General features: G+C 44.7%; 1 protein-coding gene across 6 annotated transcripts in view; it reads left to right on the top strand.

Annotated features, from left to right (window-relative positions):
- Window positions 1–15,098, top strand: part of LOC149459085 (latent-transforming growth factor beta-binding protein 3-like) — a 999,560-nt gene that overhangs the window by 50,491 nt on the left and 933,971 nt on the right. For all 6 annotated transcript variants that reach the window (XM_089681663.1, XM_089681666.1, XM_089681665.1 and 3 more), the window contains exon 2: window positions 375–668. In XM_089681663.1, the coding sequence (XP_089537789.1) occupies window positions 375–668 (294 nt within the window). The remainder of the gene's footprint in view (window positions 1–374; window positions 669–15,098) is intronic.

The following is a 15,098-nucleotide window of genomic DNA, read 5'->3' as shown; positions in this document are numbered from 1 at the left end:
GCCTTTACATCTGGAGGAAACCTCTACATACGGAAAGGCTTCTTCACCTTAAGCGCTGTGAGAATGTGGAATAGACTTCCTCAAGAACTAGTTCTGGCCAACTCGGTCGATTGTTTTAAAAAAGATTTGTATGCATTCCTAAATGCACAAAATACTGTAACTGGATACTAACATTTATCGGTTTTAACTCCAGGGTATTTGATCCAGGGAATATCTGTGATTGCCTCCTGGGGCATTAGGAAAAAATGTTTCCGCTCACTTTATTGGGTGGGTTTTTTTGGAACAACTGTGGGTACATGACTTGTGAAACTATCTAATAAAAAAACTATAAACTCTATAAAAGCCTAAACTGATATCTTTGTGTCTTCATTCAGTGGTTTGCCCAATACCGTGCATGAATGGTGGTCAGTGCTCTTCCAACAATCACTGCCTGTGCCCACCTGAATTCACAGGAAGATTTTGTCAGTTCCCTGCTGTACCTGGAGGTAGTGGATCCCGAAGCCAGAGTGAGGCAGCTGAAACAGAAGGAATGGAGCCATCATCAGGAAAGCATGCAGTATATGCTGTGCAAGTGATTACTGGAGATGATGATCTCGAAGGGAGAGGTGTGAAGATCAGTCAATCAGCTCTTACTGTACCACTGGGACCTGGACACAGTTCAGCAGAAGGTATTTTACCTTAATAATAATACAAGCATGTGTTGGTTGATATGCAACAAGTATTGTTTGTTTATGCTATTTTTGGATGTGTTTATGAAAGTACCTATAAACCTTTAACGATTGACATGAAATATTTTCTAACTGTCACAATATAAAGCAACAGTATACGGTAATTAGCTGTATTTTTTTTTCATCACTAAGCCCCAAAACTTTTTATAAATGGAGTATACTTATGAATGTAATCTCAATGCCGGTTCACACCACAATTTTCGCATTCTGGATGCATTTCTTCATGCACGTTTATCATGCTTTTCAATGCTTTTTTCCCCCTTTTTTACTTCATCGCAATTGAGGACTTATGCATTCCGGTGCATTTTTTATGTGTTTTACCACATTCCAGATGCATTCCATACACAAGAAATGCAGCATGTTCTACTTTTGTTGATTGTACTGGACAGCACTGCACTGGTGTGAACTAAGGTCATTGGAATACAGTACATATTCAAAACTGTCTGTGTTTTTGATGCAGTATACAGACGCACTGGATTGCATTTGGTGTGAACCAGCCCTCAAGGTCTTCCTAAGAGGAGAATGCTTTTAGAAAGATGTCATCTGAGTATGCTGAGGGCAGCAGGAAATGTTTCCTCGGTTTTTCCTTCTTCTATTATAACTTTATAAAGAGAGGTATTCTGGAGGGTTACAGTATAAGAGGAAGCTGAGGAAAAATCTATGACTGACAATGATGTATTTTTATACTGACTGCTTACAGGAGGACAGTAAGAGGGACTGAACTGTGTAAATGATTTGTACACTGGTTGGTCACCCAGGGGCCTATGGTGTGTGAGACAAAATATGTTCACAAAATCAAGAACATAAAGGCTACTTTCTTGGAATGGGGTAGAAATGAAGCATTTAGATGTTTCATCAAACACTCCCACTTATTCACAATTTTCTTTTTTTCTTTCTTTCTTTCTTTCTTTCTTTTTCTCTCTCTCTCTCTTTCTTTGTCTCCTGTTTTCCTCCCTCTTTCTTTCCCTCTTCCCTTCTTTCTTTGTCTTTCTCTTTCTGTCTCCTGTTTCCTTTCCTTCTCTCCCCTTTCCTTCTCTCCCATTCTCTCTCCGTTCCTTCTCTCTCCCTCTGCCTCCTGTATCCTTCCTTCTTTTCCTTCCAAAGGTACTTTAATAAATAATAACTCTCACAGGAAAAATGGATCCACTTTTAAAGGGCTCTAAACATGATTATTCCCCCCTCACCCCATTTCTTTGGGGAACCCGGGTAAACTACTGTAAAATGTAAAGCAGGAGGAGCTTGGGAAATATACATTCCCTAATCTCCCTTATGACTAATGTGTATTACATCACTTTTTGGGCTCAGAGCTCTCATTCTCTGGCTGTTGTAGATGGGAAAGCAGATAGCCAAGCACGATAAGTCTAATAGACCCCTGATGATTCCATAAAGAGAACCTGTTTGCCCCCTTGTGACAGCAATAAAAGTAAGTAAAAAATTAAGAAGATCCCCCTCATCCCCATACACTCCCGAATGCAAGCACATGTGCAGGCCCCACATGTGTTTTGTAAACGTAAATTGTGCCACAATTGTGCAAACAGTGGCATGAGAGCAATAATTCTAGGGCCATACTTCACAGTTAAAGAGTTACTAAACCCAGGACCCTGTATTCATCTGGTCTCCCACAGTACACACAACATGGAAGTGCAATTATTTTGTAAATACAAACTGCTAAATACCTTTTCTCATCAGCAGTTACAGCAGTCTTGTGACTTTAGCTGAACACTGGTTAAAGATTGTAGGAGGAGTTTTCTTTCTGCTCTGGGAGGATGCAAAACCCCTGACCCTCTGGACAGTGCTGATTGGCCCTTTGCTGATCACATGCATTCTTCCAAGAAAAAAAAAAACCTCTCTAGCAATACATACCAGAATGAGCATGTGCATGTGCATGTGGCTACGGGTTCAGTCTTTCTTATCAGGAGATAAGACGTAGATATTTGAACAAGAGGAGGGGCATAGAAATGCCCTTTTTACAAAATAAAGAGGATTAACCCCTTAGGTTACACAGTGAATATAACAAGCATGCTTTACTGCATATACAGACCGATTTTACTGTTGTGGGTTTAGTAACACTTTAACTACTTTCCCTTTGCCCTATAGCAGAAATACTGATAAAGGGCGGCAGGGGTGCGCAAAATCAAGTACATATACGTGATTTTGCAGTTCCAGGTAGGGGATGTGCACACGCCCTACCCGCACCACCATTCGCAGCTTCTACTGTCAATCACTTGGTCTGGGCTAGTGATTACTCACCGGCACCCGGTGAGCGCCGAGTATCTCCAAGGGGGGAGAGACCTGTATGTAAACAATACAGATCTCTCCCCTGTCAGCTCCTGCACAGTGCTTTGTATGGCTGTGCTTACAGTAAATCACACACCCAACCCAAGTAGTGAAACAGCACATAGTTAACCCTTTGATCGTCCCAGATGTTAACCCCTTCCTGCCCAGTGCCATTAGTACAGTGTCAGTGCTTCTTATTAGCACTGATGACTGTATTGGTGTCACTGGGGATATCCGTGACACCAAATCAGTTCCCCCCAGTGTCAGAATGCCCACCGCAGTCCCGTAGAAAATCACTGACCGCCGCCATTGCTAGTAAAAAAAAAAAATTACAGTATCTATACCGCCATTTGTAGGCGCTAAAACTTTCATGTAAACCAATTAATTTACACATATTGGGATTTTTTTTAGCAAAGACGTAGCAGAATACATTTTGGCCTAAATTTATGATGAAATAAAATGTTTTAACTTTTTTTACTGGATATGTTTTATAGCAAAAAGTCAAAAATAGTTTTTTTTCTCAAAATTGTCAGTCTTGTTCTGTTTCTAGTGCAAAAAATTAAAAATGCATGGTGGAATGGTGGTAAATCCTCTGGAGGGCAAGTGGTTAACTCTGAACTCGCAACCTGTAAAGGCTTTTAAACTGTCGACTATGGAGAATTTTGGGTACCATAGTTTTTCACAAGTGCACACAATTTTAAGACTCGATATGTTGCTATTTATTTACTCTCTTTAACTACTTATATATTTTACAAAAAATGGGTATTGTGCTTGTTTGCACTAAATTTATTTTTATTTTCAATAGTTTTTATTGAAGGATTTTATGACAAAACATAGCATGTAAGTATGGTTCATTATCAAATATAGCAGTACAACAGTTGGCTGGGGATAGTAGTGATGTATATAGCGTTAGCATGAGAAGTATGCTCCGTTTGTTCTGAACCGTGTTGAGATGTGTAGGTAATCTAGAGGGGATGAAAAAGAGGTGTGGTGGGGGAGAGGAAGGGAGGGGAAGGGTGGGTGAACCAGTCTAGGCATAGGGGTCATGGTAGTTTACAATTAGATTATCAGACTTTTACGGAACAATTTGGATTCTGTAGCCATCGAGACCATTGAGACCTAAATGTGTGGTGGGTAGAGTTGTTGAGGGCTGATCTTCTTTCCATGTCACATTGGAAGTTAAGGTCTGTTATTAGTGAAGTGAGGGAAGGGATTTTAGTAGTATTCCACAGTTTAGTAATGTTGATCTTAGCTGCAGATAGTGTGTGGATAACGATGGTACGGTAATCTCGGGGGAAATTGTTGATTCCGATGTAGAGGAGTGCAAGAGCAGGATTTGGGGTTATTGGAGTATTAGATAGTGTTGAGAGCAATTGGAAGACGCTATTCCAGAAAGATCTGAGTGATTTGCATGTCCATAGTGTATGGAGTGTTGAGCCTGTTTCTCCACATTGTCTCCAGCAGGAGGAGGAATGTTGTGGGTAGTACAGTGAGAGTTTAACAGGTATTAAGTACCATTGATGTAGAATTTTTAGTTACGATTCCCAATGGGAGCTACATCGAGAGGCTTTATGGGTAATGCTAAAGCTTTTTCCCTTGAATGTAGTGTTATTGTTTGTGAGAGAATTTTCTCCCAGTTGGTTAGAGAGGTAGTTTGTAGGGTAAATTGTGAATTTATTGTGTGTGTGTAGAAAATGGAGATACCTTTACCCAGGTATTTTGTTTTGCTAAGAAATTGGTATACAGTGGTAGGAATTTTCGTGAAATGTGGTATATGTTTACGTTCGTAAGCAGTGAGCTATTCTCAGGTAGGTGAAATATTCAGTAGCGGGCAGGTTAAATTTCTTTTGAAGAATCTGGTAAGGTTCTATTTTGTGGTCTGTGTAGAGGTCTTTTATATTAGATAGGCCGCAATTTTCCCATTGTAATAGATTTAGGGAGGGAGTAATTAGGTGTAGTATGTTAATTGGGGTGGGTATATGTTTGGTATCTGCAAATTTAGTGGTTAGGAGGTCGTACCAGGCTTATAGAGAGGCTTGAATACATAGGTGTTTAAGTAGGTATTTGGTTTGGGGTGTTTGTGGTATGAAGAGTATGTTTTGTGGTGTGAGCGGGAGAAATGAGAGTGTTTCCATAGCGGCCCATGATTTTTCTTTTGTTGGGTGCCACTAAAAATATATTTGGTCAAGAAGAGTGGCATTGTAGTAGGATTTTAGGTGTGGGAGACCTGCTCCTCCTCTAGATGTTGGACGTATTAAGAAATTTGTGGTACATTTGGGTTTTTTAGAATTCCAGAGGAAGTTAGAAAAGGTTGCGTGTAGTTTAGAGAAGATATTGGGAATGGGGAGTGTGCGAAATATGTACAGGATTTTGGGTAGTATGTACATTTTCAGAGTCGCTACTCGTCCCAATTTGGATAGTGTTGATGTGCGGAGAGCAGCAAGTTCCTGTGGATGGTTTCGAGTAGTAGTTTGTGATTTGAGGAATATAGTTGGTCTGTCGTTGCGGTGAGTTTGATTCCTAAATAAGGAATGTTGTGTTGCTCCCAAGAGAAGGGGAATTGTTTGGCTAGTAATGTTTGGGTTTGAGTAGGCGTGTGGAGATTTAGGATGGAAGATTTGGGTTTGTTAAATTTGTAATACGAAACTTCCGAGTAATTTTTTACTGTGAGCGAATTGTCTGAAGTGATTTGTGGGGGTTAGTTATCATTAGTATAATGTCATCTGCAAATAAGCTGATTTTATGCTCTGTTTTAAGGTGAGTGATTCCTGTAAATGTTGGATCGTCTCTGAGTGTTGAGGCTAAAGGTTCAATGAGTAGAGTAAATATTATGGGGGATAGAGGGCAACCTTGTCTAGTGCCATTTGAAATGTCGAAGGGATCTGATAATGTTCCATCTGTTAATACTCTGGCTGATGGGTTGGAGTAGAGGGATAGGATTGCAGATAGCATCCAGTCTGTAATGCCGAATTTTCATAGGGTTAATTGCATAAACTGCCATTGTATTTGGTCGAATGCCTTTTCTGCATCTAAGGATAGTAATAAGGAGGGTTGTTTTGTGATTTCTAGGTTGTGGAGAAGGGATATGAGTCTTCCAGTTGCTTCAGGTGCTTGGCGACCAGGAATGAATCCTACTTGGTCTGGATGTATTAATGTGGGAGATAGGGGAGGAGTCTTTGGGCTATTATTTTAGTATAGAGTTTTATGTCTGTGTTAAGTAGTGATATCGGTCTATAGTTCTGGACAATTAGAGGGTCTTTGCCGGGTTTTGGGATAGTTGTAATTATGGATTGCAACATTTCTTTGGGGAATGTGCCTGTAGAGCTGGCCTGGTTGAAGAGCTTGGTCAGATGTGGTGAGAGATCAGAGGCAAATAGTTTGTAAAATTAACTGGTGAAACCATCGTTTCCTGGCGATTGTGGTAAAGTTTTGATGTTTTTTTCTATTTCCGTAGGAGAGATTGGAGTGGAAATAGAAGCTAGTTGGGATGGAGTAAGTTGGGGAAGTTTGGTAGTGCTTAGGAATTTTTGTATGGATGTGACTGTTGGTTGGGTTGTGTCAGGATAATTTTTAAGGTTATATAATTTTTAATAGGTCGCGAAGGCTTTAGCTATTTCTTGTGTATTTGTGAGAGAGGTGTGGGTAGTTGGATGCTGGATTGAAGAGATTTTGGATTTTAGGCGTTGTTGTTTGATTAATTTCGTTAGTAGTGTCAGGGATCCCGGTCTTCGCCGTGGCACGCGAATCCGCGCATGCACGGATCACCCAGGTGCATCAGCAGGCGGGCAGTAGGACCTGGTCGTCCGCTGCGGCAATTGTGGCCGTGCACTCACGCACACGGGCGTGTGCCTTGCACCACTAATGGTGCAGGGCGCGCTATTTAAACTGGCCAGGTAATGTCTTCATTGCCGCAAGGTCTTTTTCCTGTTCCTGTGTTCCTGTAAAGTATGTTTCCTTGTTGCCAAACTCTGCCTGTCCTGACTTATGCTGACCCTCTCCTGCTCTGACCCCCGGCTCGTCCCTGACCGTTCCTCTGCCTGTAGTTACTGCTATTTGGACCCTCTGTTACTGAACCCGGCCTGTGACCTGACTACTCTTTGCCTACTGCTTGGTACCACACCTGTCCCCACTGTTACCGACCCGGCTAGTCCGACCACGCTCACTCCTAGCGGTCATCCATCCCGCTCGGACCTGGACCCGTCAGCCCCTTCACAGCAGGCTCATCCCGGGCACATACCCTCAGCGGGACCCCTCTACCACAGCTGGGGGTGTGACCTGGTTCCAGTCTTGCACCAAGTCCATCCCCACCATCAGGGGCTCTGGTGAAAAGGCAGACTGGGACTTAGACTCCGCGTCCTGGGGAATCCCGTGCTGTGGACCACTAGAGATCCCGTTGGGCGGGGCCTGACAGTACCTTGCGGCCATGACTGAGCCTGGAAGGGGAACTTCCCCTCTGGATGACATCTGTCAACAGCTGACGACCCTTACACAAGGAGTTAGGGCCCTACAGGAGGGTTATACGCAGTTGGATGGTCGCATGCAGACCTTAGCTACACCAACCAGGGGGTCTGTGGAACCCTCTGGGGAGACACTGGGGTTGTTACCCATTCCGGAACCCCTTGTGCCCACACCAGAACGTTTTTATGGAGACCGAAGTAGATTCAGGGCCTTTCGTAGCGCCTGTCAGCTATACTTTACCTCCAGCCTCGGACATTTTTCTCAGAATCGGTGAGGGTCGGGTTCATCATTTCCCTACTACAGGGTGAACCCCAAGACTGGGCCCACCGGCTCTTAGAGAACCGAGACCCACAGTTGAGATCAGTGACAGTATTTTTTGAGGCAATGGCACTCTTGTATGATGACCCTCAGTGCCCAGCGATGGCCGAGAGGGCCCTACATACACTGAGGCAGGGTCACAGAACAGTGGAGGACTATGGCGTAGTGACACCCAATGGAATGAGGCGGCCCTGCACCACCAGTTCCACATAGGGTTAGCTGAATCATTGAAGGACGAATTGGCCCGAGTAGACATACCCAGTACTTTGGAGGCCTTAATAACCTTGACTATCCAAATTGACCGCTGGTTGTGGGAGCGCAGGCAGGAAAGGTCCAACCAAGGACAGAGGCCAACTGGAATACCCCCTCATGCTTTAAACCAGTCGCAGTCGTGGCAGGTCAACCAGAATCAGGATGCTATGGATACACCAAGGCCCGGGCTATCAGGAAGGATACGGCAGGCACTTACACCTGAGGAACGCCAGAGGTGTCTGGCCAACCATCTTTGCCTCTACTGTGGGGGAGCAGGCCATGTGGTACGTACCTGTCCAACCAAGATGGGTAAGTGTTCCGCTGTTTTTTCTACGGCCACTTCAAAAGGTATAGGCAACACCAGTTATCTAGCGGTACCTGTTTCACTTCAGCTGCCTGGGAGAACTGTGGTAACCACAGCAATCGTGGATTCTGGGGCATGTAGCTGCTTTATAGATTTGGACTTTGCAGCTCAGCAGCAGAATCCCCTACAAACGAAAGAGGTGGGATTGAATATTTTTCTAGCAGATGGGTCCCGTATTAGGTCAGGGGTGGTGGACCACCAAACCCCACCTATCTGTACTACAGCATTGACCCATCATCAGGAACTCCTTCAGCTGGACGCTATAGCATCCACATTATTCCCAATTATCTTGGGGCTCCCTTGGCTACGAGCCCACAATCCCCAGGTGGACTGGAAGACGGGATCTATCCAGTTCCATTCAACTTATTGCCAGCAGCATTGCCTCCTTGGGCCTCCCTGATTCCGCAGGCCTTGTTGTGTCTGGAGACAGATACAGAGCTGGCTCAAGTTATTCCGTCAGCCTACCATAGCTTTTTGGATGTGTTTAGCAAGCGGGGGGCAGACACTCTTCTCCCGCACCGAGCTTATGACTGCCCAATTGATCTTCTCCCAGGGTCGGAAATTCCATTTGGGTGGATATTCCCCTTATCCGTACGGGAGTTAGGGGTGCTAAAAGAATATATCGATGAAAACCTCCGTAAGGGGTTTATTAGACCCTCCACATCACCAGCCGGGGCGGGCATTTTCTTTGTGGAAAAAAAGGACAGGTCCCTACGGCCCTGCGTAGATTACCGGGACTTAAATAAGGTCACAATCAAAAACCGCTACCTGCTGCCACTAGTCCCCGAACTTTTTCAGAGGTTGAAGTCAGCCTCTGTCTTCACTAAACTAGACTTGAGAGGTGCCTATAATTTAGTCCGTATTAGAGAGGGGGATGAGTGGAAGACAGCATTCCGTACCAGATTCAGACACTTTGAATATTTGGTTATGCCCTTCGGCCTATGCAACGCGCTGGCCACTTTCCAGCATTTCATAAACAATGTGTTCAGGGACTACCTGGATATCTTTGTCGTTGTGTACCTAGACGATATCCTCATCTTTTCCACGACCTTGGAGGACCATAGAGGTCGTGTGAGGCGTGTGATAGAACGGCTTTGCCAACACAGCCTATATGCCAAGGCAGACAAGTGCTGTTTTGAACAGCGTAGTATTTCCTTTTTGGGTCTAACCATCTCTACCACGGGAATAGCCATGGACCCCCAGAAAGTTTCGGCCATCTTGGATTGGCCAGCACCCACGGATAAGAAGGCGGTCCTACGCTTTATCGGCTTCGCAAATTTTTATAGAAAGTTTATTAAGAACTTTTAGGGCCTGGTGTCCCCTATCACCCAGCTGACTAGGCAGGGGGTTCGCTTCCAGTGGACACCTGAAGCACAAAGGGAATTCAAAGCCTTAAAAAAGTTGTTTACTGCAGCTCCTATTCTGAGCCACCCTGATCCGTCCTTACCATATATCTTGGAGGTAGACACATCCGAAAATGCAGTCGGGGCGATTCTGTCTCAAAGGAAGGGCATCAAGGAGCTTATGCACCCGGTGGCCTTCTTCTCCAGAAAACTAACTACTGCCAAAAGGAACTATGATATCGGGGATCGGGAACTCCTGGCAATCAAGGTAGCACTAGAGGAATGGAGATACTTATTAGAGGGGGTGGTACACCCAATATTGATTTTCACTGACCACAAGAACCTAGAATATTTGAGAACAGCTAAACATCTAAGGCCACGTCAAGCCAGATGGGCACTTTTCTTTTTACGGTTCTCATTCCATATTACCTATAGGCCAGGGTCAAAGAATACAAAGCCAGACGCGCTCTCCCGCGTGTTTGGGGATCCCGAAGAGATTCCCAAGCCAGATACTATCCTGTCCTCAGGGAATTTCCTAGTCCTCCAATCGAAGCTCTGTTCTAGATTGCAAACCGCGTCTGTAGGAATGCCAGGTCTACCCGGTGTCCCCTTACTGATTAGGGAGGGACTTCTCTGGAAGGAGGATCAGATTGTGGTCCCTGAGGAAGCCCGTACATTAGTACTAGGATACTGCCACGATCACCCGCTGGCCGGGCACTTTGGGGTACGTAAGACCCTGGAGCTGTTGCAGCGTACATTTTGGTGGCCTAATATGGCCAAGGAGTGCAAATCTTATGTGAAGACCTGCCCCGTTTGTCAGAGAAAAAAACCAACTAGGGACAAGGCTTGGGGTCTCTTGCGTACCAATACCTGACAGACCATGGACAATGATCTCCATTGATTTTATTGTGGAACTTCCACCCTCTCAGGACCACACAGCAATCTTTGTGATTGTAGACCGCTTGTCCAAAATGGCCCATTTTGTACCTCTGAAAGACACACCTACGGCCTTGGAGACAGCACGAGTTTTTATTAGGGAAGTGGTAAGACTCCACGGGATTCTTACCACTTCAGTGGACACCTGAAGCACAAAGGGAATTCAAAGCCTTAAAAAAGTTGTTTACTGCAGCTCCTATTCTGAGCCACCCTGATCCGTCCTTACCATATATCTTGGAGGTAGACACATCCGAAAATGCAGTCGGGGCGATTCTGTCTCAAAGGAAGGGCATCAAGGAGCTTATGCACCCGGTGGCCTTCTTCTCCAGAAAACTAACTACTGCCAAAAGGAACTATGATATCGGGGATCGGGAACTCCTGGCAATCAAGGTAGCACTAGAGGAATGGAGATACTTATTAGAGGGGGTGGTACACCCAATATTGATTTTCACTGACCACAAGAACCTAGAATATTTGAGAACAGCTAAACATCTAAGGCCACGTCAAGCCAGATGGGCACTTTTCTTTTTACGGTTCTCATTCCATATTACCTATAGGCCAGGGTCAAAGAATACAAAGCCAGACGCGCTCTCCCGCGTGTTTGGGGATCCCGAAGAGATTCCCAAGCCAGATACTATCCTGTCCTCAGGGAATTTCCTAGTCCTCCAATCGAAGCTCCGTTCTAGATTGCAAACCGCGTCTGTAGGAATGCCAGGTCTACCCGGTGTCCCCTTACTGATTAGGGAGGGACTTCTCTGGAAGGAGGATCAGATTGTGGTCCCTGAGGAAGCCCGTACATTAGTACTAGGATACTGCCACGATCACCCGCTGGCCGGGCACTTTGGGGTACGTAAGACCCTGGAGCTGTTGCAGCGTACATTTTGGTGGCCTAATATGGCCAAGGAGTGCGAATCTTATGTGAAGACCTGCCCCGTTTGTCAGAGAAAAAAACCAACTAGGGACAAGGCTTGGGGTCTCTTGCGTACCAATACCTGACAGACCATGGACAATGATCTCCATTGATTTTATTGTGGAACTTCCACCCTCTCAGGACCACACAGCAATCTTTGTGATTGTAGACCGCTTGTCCAAAATGGCCCATTTTGTACCTCTGAAAGACACACCTACGGCCTTGGAGACAGCACGAGTTTTTATTAGGGAAGTGGTAAGACTCCACGGGATTCCCAGGGATATTGTATCTGACAGGGGGGTTCAGTTTACATCTAGGTTCTGGAAAGCTCTATGTGAAACCCTGGAAATTAAGCTATCATTCTCCTCAGCTTACCACCCACAGACCAATGGCCAGACGGAGCGAACGAATCAGACCCTAGAGCAGTACCTCAGGTGCTATACCACCTTTCTCCAAAATGACTGGTTAACTCTCCTGCCACTTGTGGTGTTCGCATATAACAATGCGAGTCACTCTGCTACGAAACAATCCCCGTTTTTTGCAAATTACGGGTTCCACCCTGTATTCCTGCCAGATCTGATCCCGGAGGTCGCAGTCCCGGCCACGCAGGATATGTTGAACGTTTTGTCTTCTAATAGCAAGGTGTTACAGGAAGCGATGGCAAAGGCCCAGGGTGACAATAAGAGGGCATTTGATAGGAAAAAAAGAGGGGAATTAAGTTTGCAGCTGGAGGACCAGGTTTGGTTGTCCACCGCAAATCTAAAAATGTCCTGCCCATCGAGGAAATTGGCACCCAAATTCCTGGGCCCTTTCCGGGTAAAACGTAAGATCAATGAGGTGGCCTACGAGCTCGCACTTCCCGAGTCTCTGAAGGTTCATCCGGTCTTCCACGTGTCTCTATTGAAACCAGCAACCCCAGACCCCTTCCCAGATCGAAGGTCTAAACCACTGGAGGCAGTAAACGTGGATGGGGAGGAGGAATATGAAGTTGAAGCTGTCCTAGATTGTAGGAAAAGGAAAGGCCAACTTCAGTTTCTGGTTAAGTGGAAGGGATATGGGGCTGAGGAAAATTCGTGGGAGCCGGCCCAAAATGTGCACGCCCCAAGACTTGTGCAGGAATATTTTCAAAACCAGCCGTCAAGAAGGGGTCGGTTGGGCATCCGGAGGCTGCCCGTAGGGGGGGGGGCATCTCAGGGATCCCGGTCTTCGGATCGCCCAGGTGCATCAGCGGGCAGTAGGACCTGGTCGTCCGCGGCGGCAATTGCGGCTGCACATGCGCAGTCGCGCACACGGGCGTGCGGCTGGCACCAATAATGGTGCAGGGCACGCTATTTAAACCGGCCAGGCAATGTCCTCATTGATGCAAGGTCTTTTTCCTGTTCCTGTGTTCCTGTAAAGTACGTTTCCTTGTTGCCAAACTCTGCCTGTCCTGACTTATGCTGACCCTCTCCTGCTTTGACCCCCGGCTCATCCCTGACCATTCCTCTGCCTGTAGTTACTGCTATTTGGACCCTCTGTTACTGAACCCGGCGTGTGACCTGACTACTCTTTGCCTACTGCTTGGTACCGCACCTGTCCCCACTGTTACTGACCCGGCTAGTCCGACCACGCTCACTCCAAGCGGTCATCCATCCATCCCGCTCGGACCTGGACCCATCAGCCCCTTCACAGCAGGCTCATCCCGGGCACATACCCTCAGCGGGACCCCTCTACCACAGCTGGGTGCGCCCAGGGGCGCGACCTGGTTCCAGTCTTGCACCAAGTCCATCCCCACCATCAGGGGCTCTGGTGAAAAGGCAGACTGGGACTTAGACTCCGCGTCCTGGGGAATCCCGTGCTGTGGACCACTAGAGATCCCGTTGGGCGGGACAAGACAAGTAGTGAATTTGCCCTATTACCTAGGGAATAGAATTTTGCTTTCGTTTTTTGTAGATTAAGGTCATATTTGTAAAGTAGAAGGGATCGAAGTTTATTTCTGTCTGAGGCGAGGGATGTAGATGTGGAGGGATTTGGATTTTTTTTGTTCATTTCTTCTTTTCGTTTTATGGATGTGAGGAGTTAGTCAATTTGTTGGGTTCTTTGTTTGGTGATGCATGAATTTAATTGTATGAGGATACCTCTCATGTATGCTTTGTAAGTGGGCCATAATGTGGTTATAGAGATATCAGGTGTGTCATTAAGTTCAAAAAACATATTGTGTGCATCCTGCAAGCGTTTTTTGTCATCTGGTTCCTTAGTATTGATGAATTTAGTCTCCAGATTGGAGGGATCGAAGAATGTTGATTGTTGTCAAGGGTTATGTTGATTGGAGCGTGATCTGACCATGTTATAATGCCAGTTTTGGAGGATGTTACGTGTTGTAGGGTCCATTTGTCTGTGACGAAGAAGTCGATTCTGGAGTAGGATAGGTGGGATGGGGAGTAATAAGTATAATCTTTTTCTGTGCTATGTTGGCATCGCCAAATGTCATAGAGGGCGTTGTGTAAAAATTGGTTGAAGTTATGTTTGGAAGAACGTTTGTTGGAGGAGGAGTCCAGAGGTGGGTTGCCGATGATGTTGAAGTCTCCGCCAATGATGAGTCTGTCTTGTTTTTGAGAGGAAATGATTGATTGAAGTTTGTTGTAAAATTGTATTTGGTTGGTATTAGGGCCGTAGACGTTGACCAGAGTATAAGGGATTTAGTTGATTTTTGTGGTGGTTTATGTAAGGATTTATTCTACTTATAAAGGGCGTGTCCCTTTCCCTTAGATGAAATATTACAGTGCCTCCAGCCGTTAAAATACGGCAAATATTTAGTAAACCAATAATTTGGACACCTTGATAATTTGATCACCACTTATTATTATACCTTGAATTCTTTTAGCCAGTATGATTTCGTACCATACACACAAAATTTGCCTTATAATAGATAAATATAAAAATTTATTTATGTACAAAAATTATATATATATTAACACAAAACGCAAAAGACTGGTGATAAATGAATATTGATACACACGGTCAAAGATATACTATGCCAATATAATACACAATAATAATGTTTCTAAATAATGAAATCAATATAACAATTTCTAAATGATGATAATTATTATTAAAAATTAAATTTATTAATAAATAATAATTTAGAGTATCTCAGAGGTTATATTCTCACAAACCGTGGCCATAGGATTGGAAGAAGATATTCTCTGACAAATTATGCTCTAATTATTAATATTTAATAAATTATGAAATATGAGAAATTTATAATATGACACCAAACAATTTTAACAGTAATACAGGATCTCTCTACATATATATAACTACCCAATATAGTTGTGATACACTAAGGTAATTCTATGACTCTACACAACAGAGAAAATAGGCAATGCAAAATTAAATGGACAGTCTCACCACACCCGGAATTCAGACTATGAAACTTTCCAGTGGATCCAGCTGGCAATGGAACGCCTTCAGAATGATGACCACAGGGGAAAGTGAGATAGAGTTCAATAGTGTGGGAGAATGTAGGAAGT

The sequence above is a fragment of the Staurois parvus genome, unplaced genomic scaffold, assembly GCF_062004578.1.
Source record: "Staurois parvus isolate SC_StPar_1 unplaced genomic scaffold, SC_StPar_1.0 ptg000275l, whole genome shotgun sequence".
NCBI lineage: Eukaryota > Metazoa > Chordata > Amphibia > Anura > Ranidae > Staurois > Staurois parvus.
Note: the sequence above shows the minus strand (reverse complement) of the source record. Positions and strands in the feature narration are given on the sequence as shown.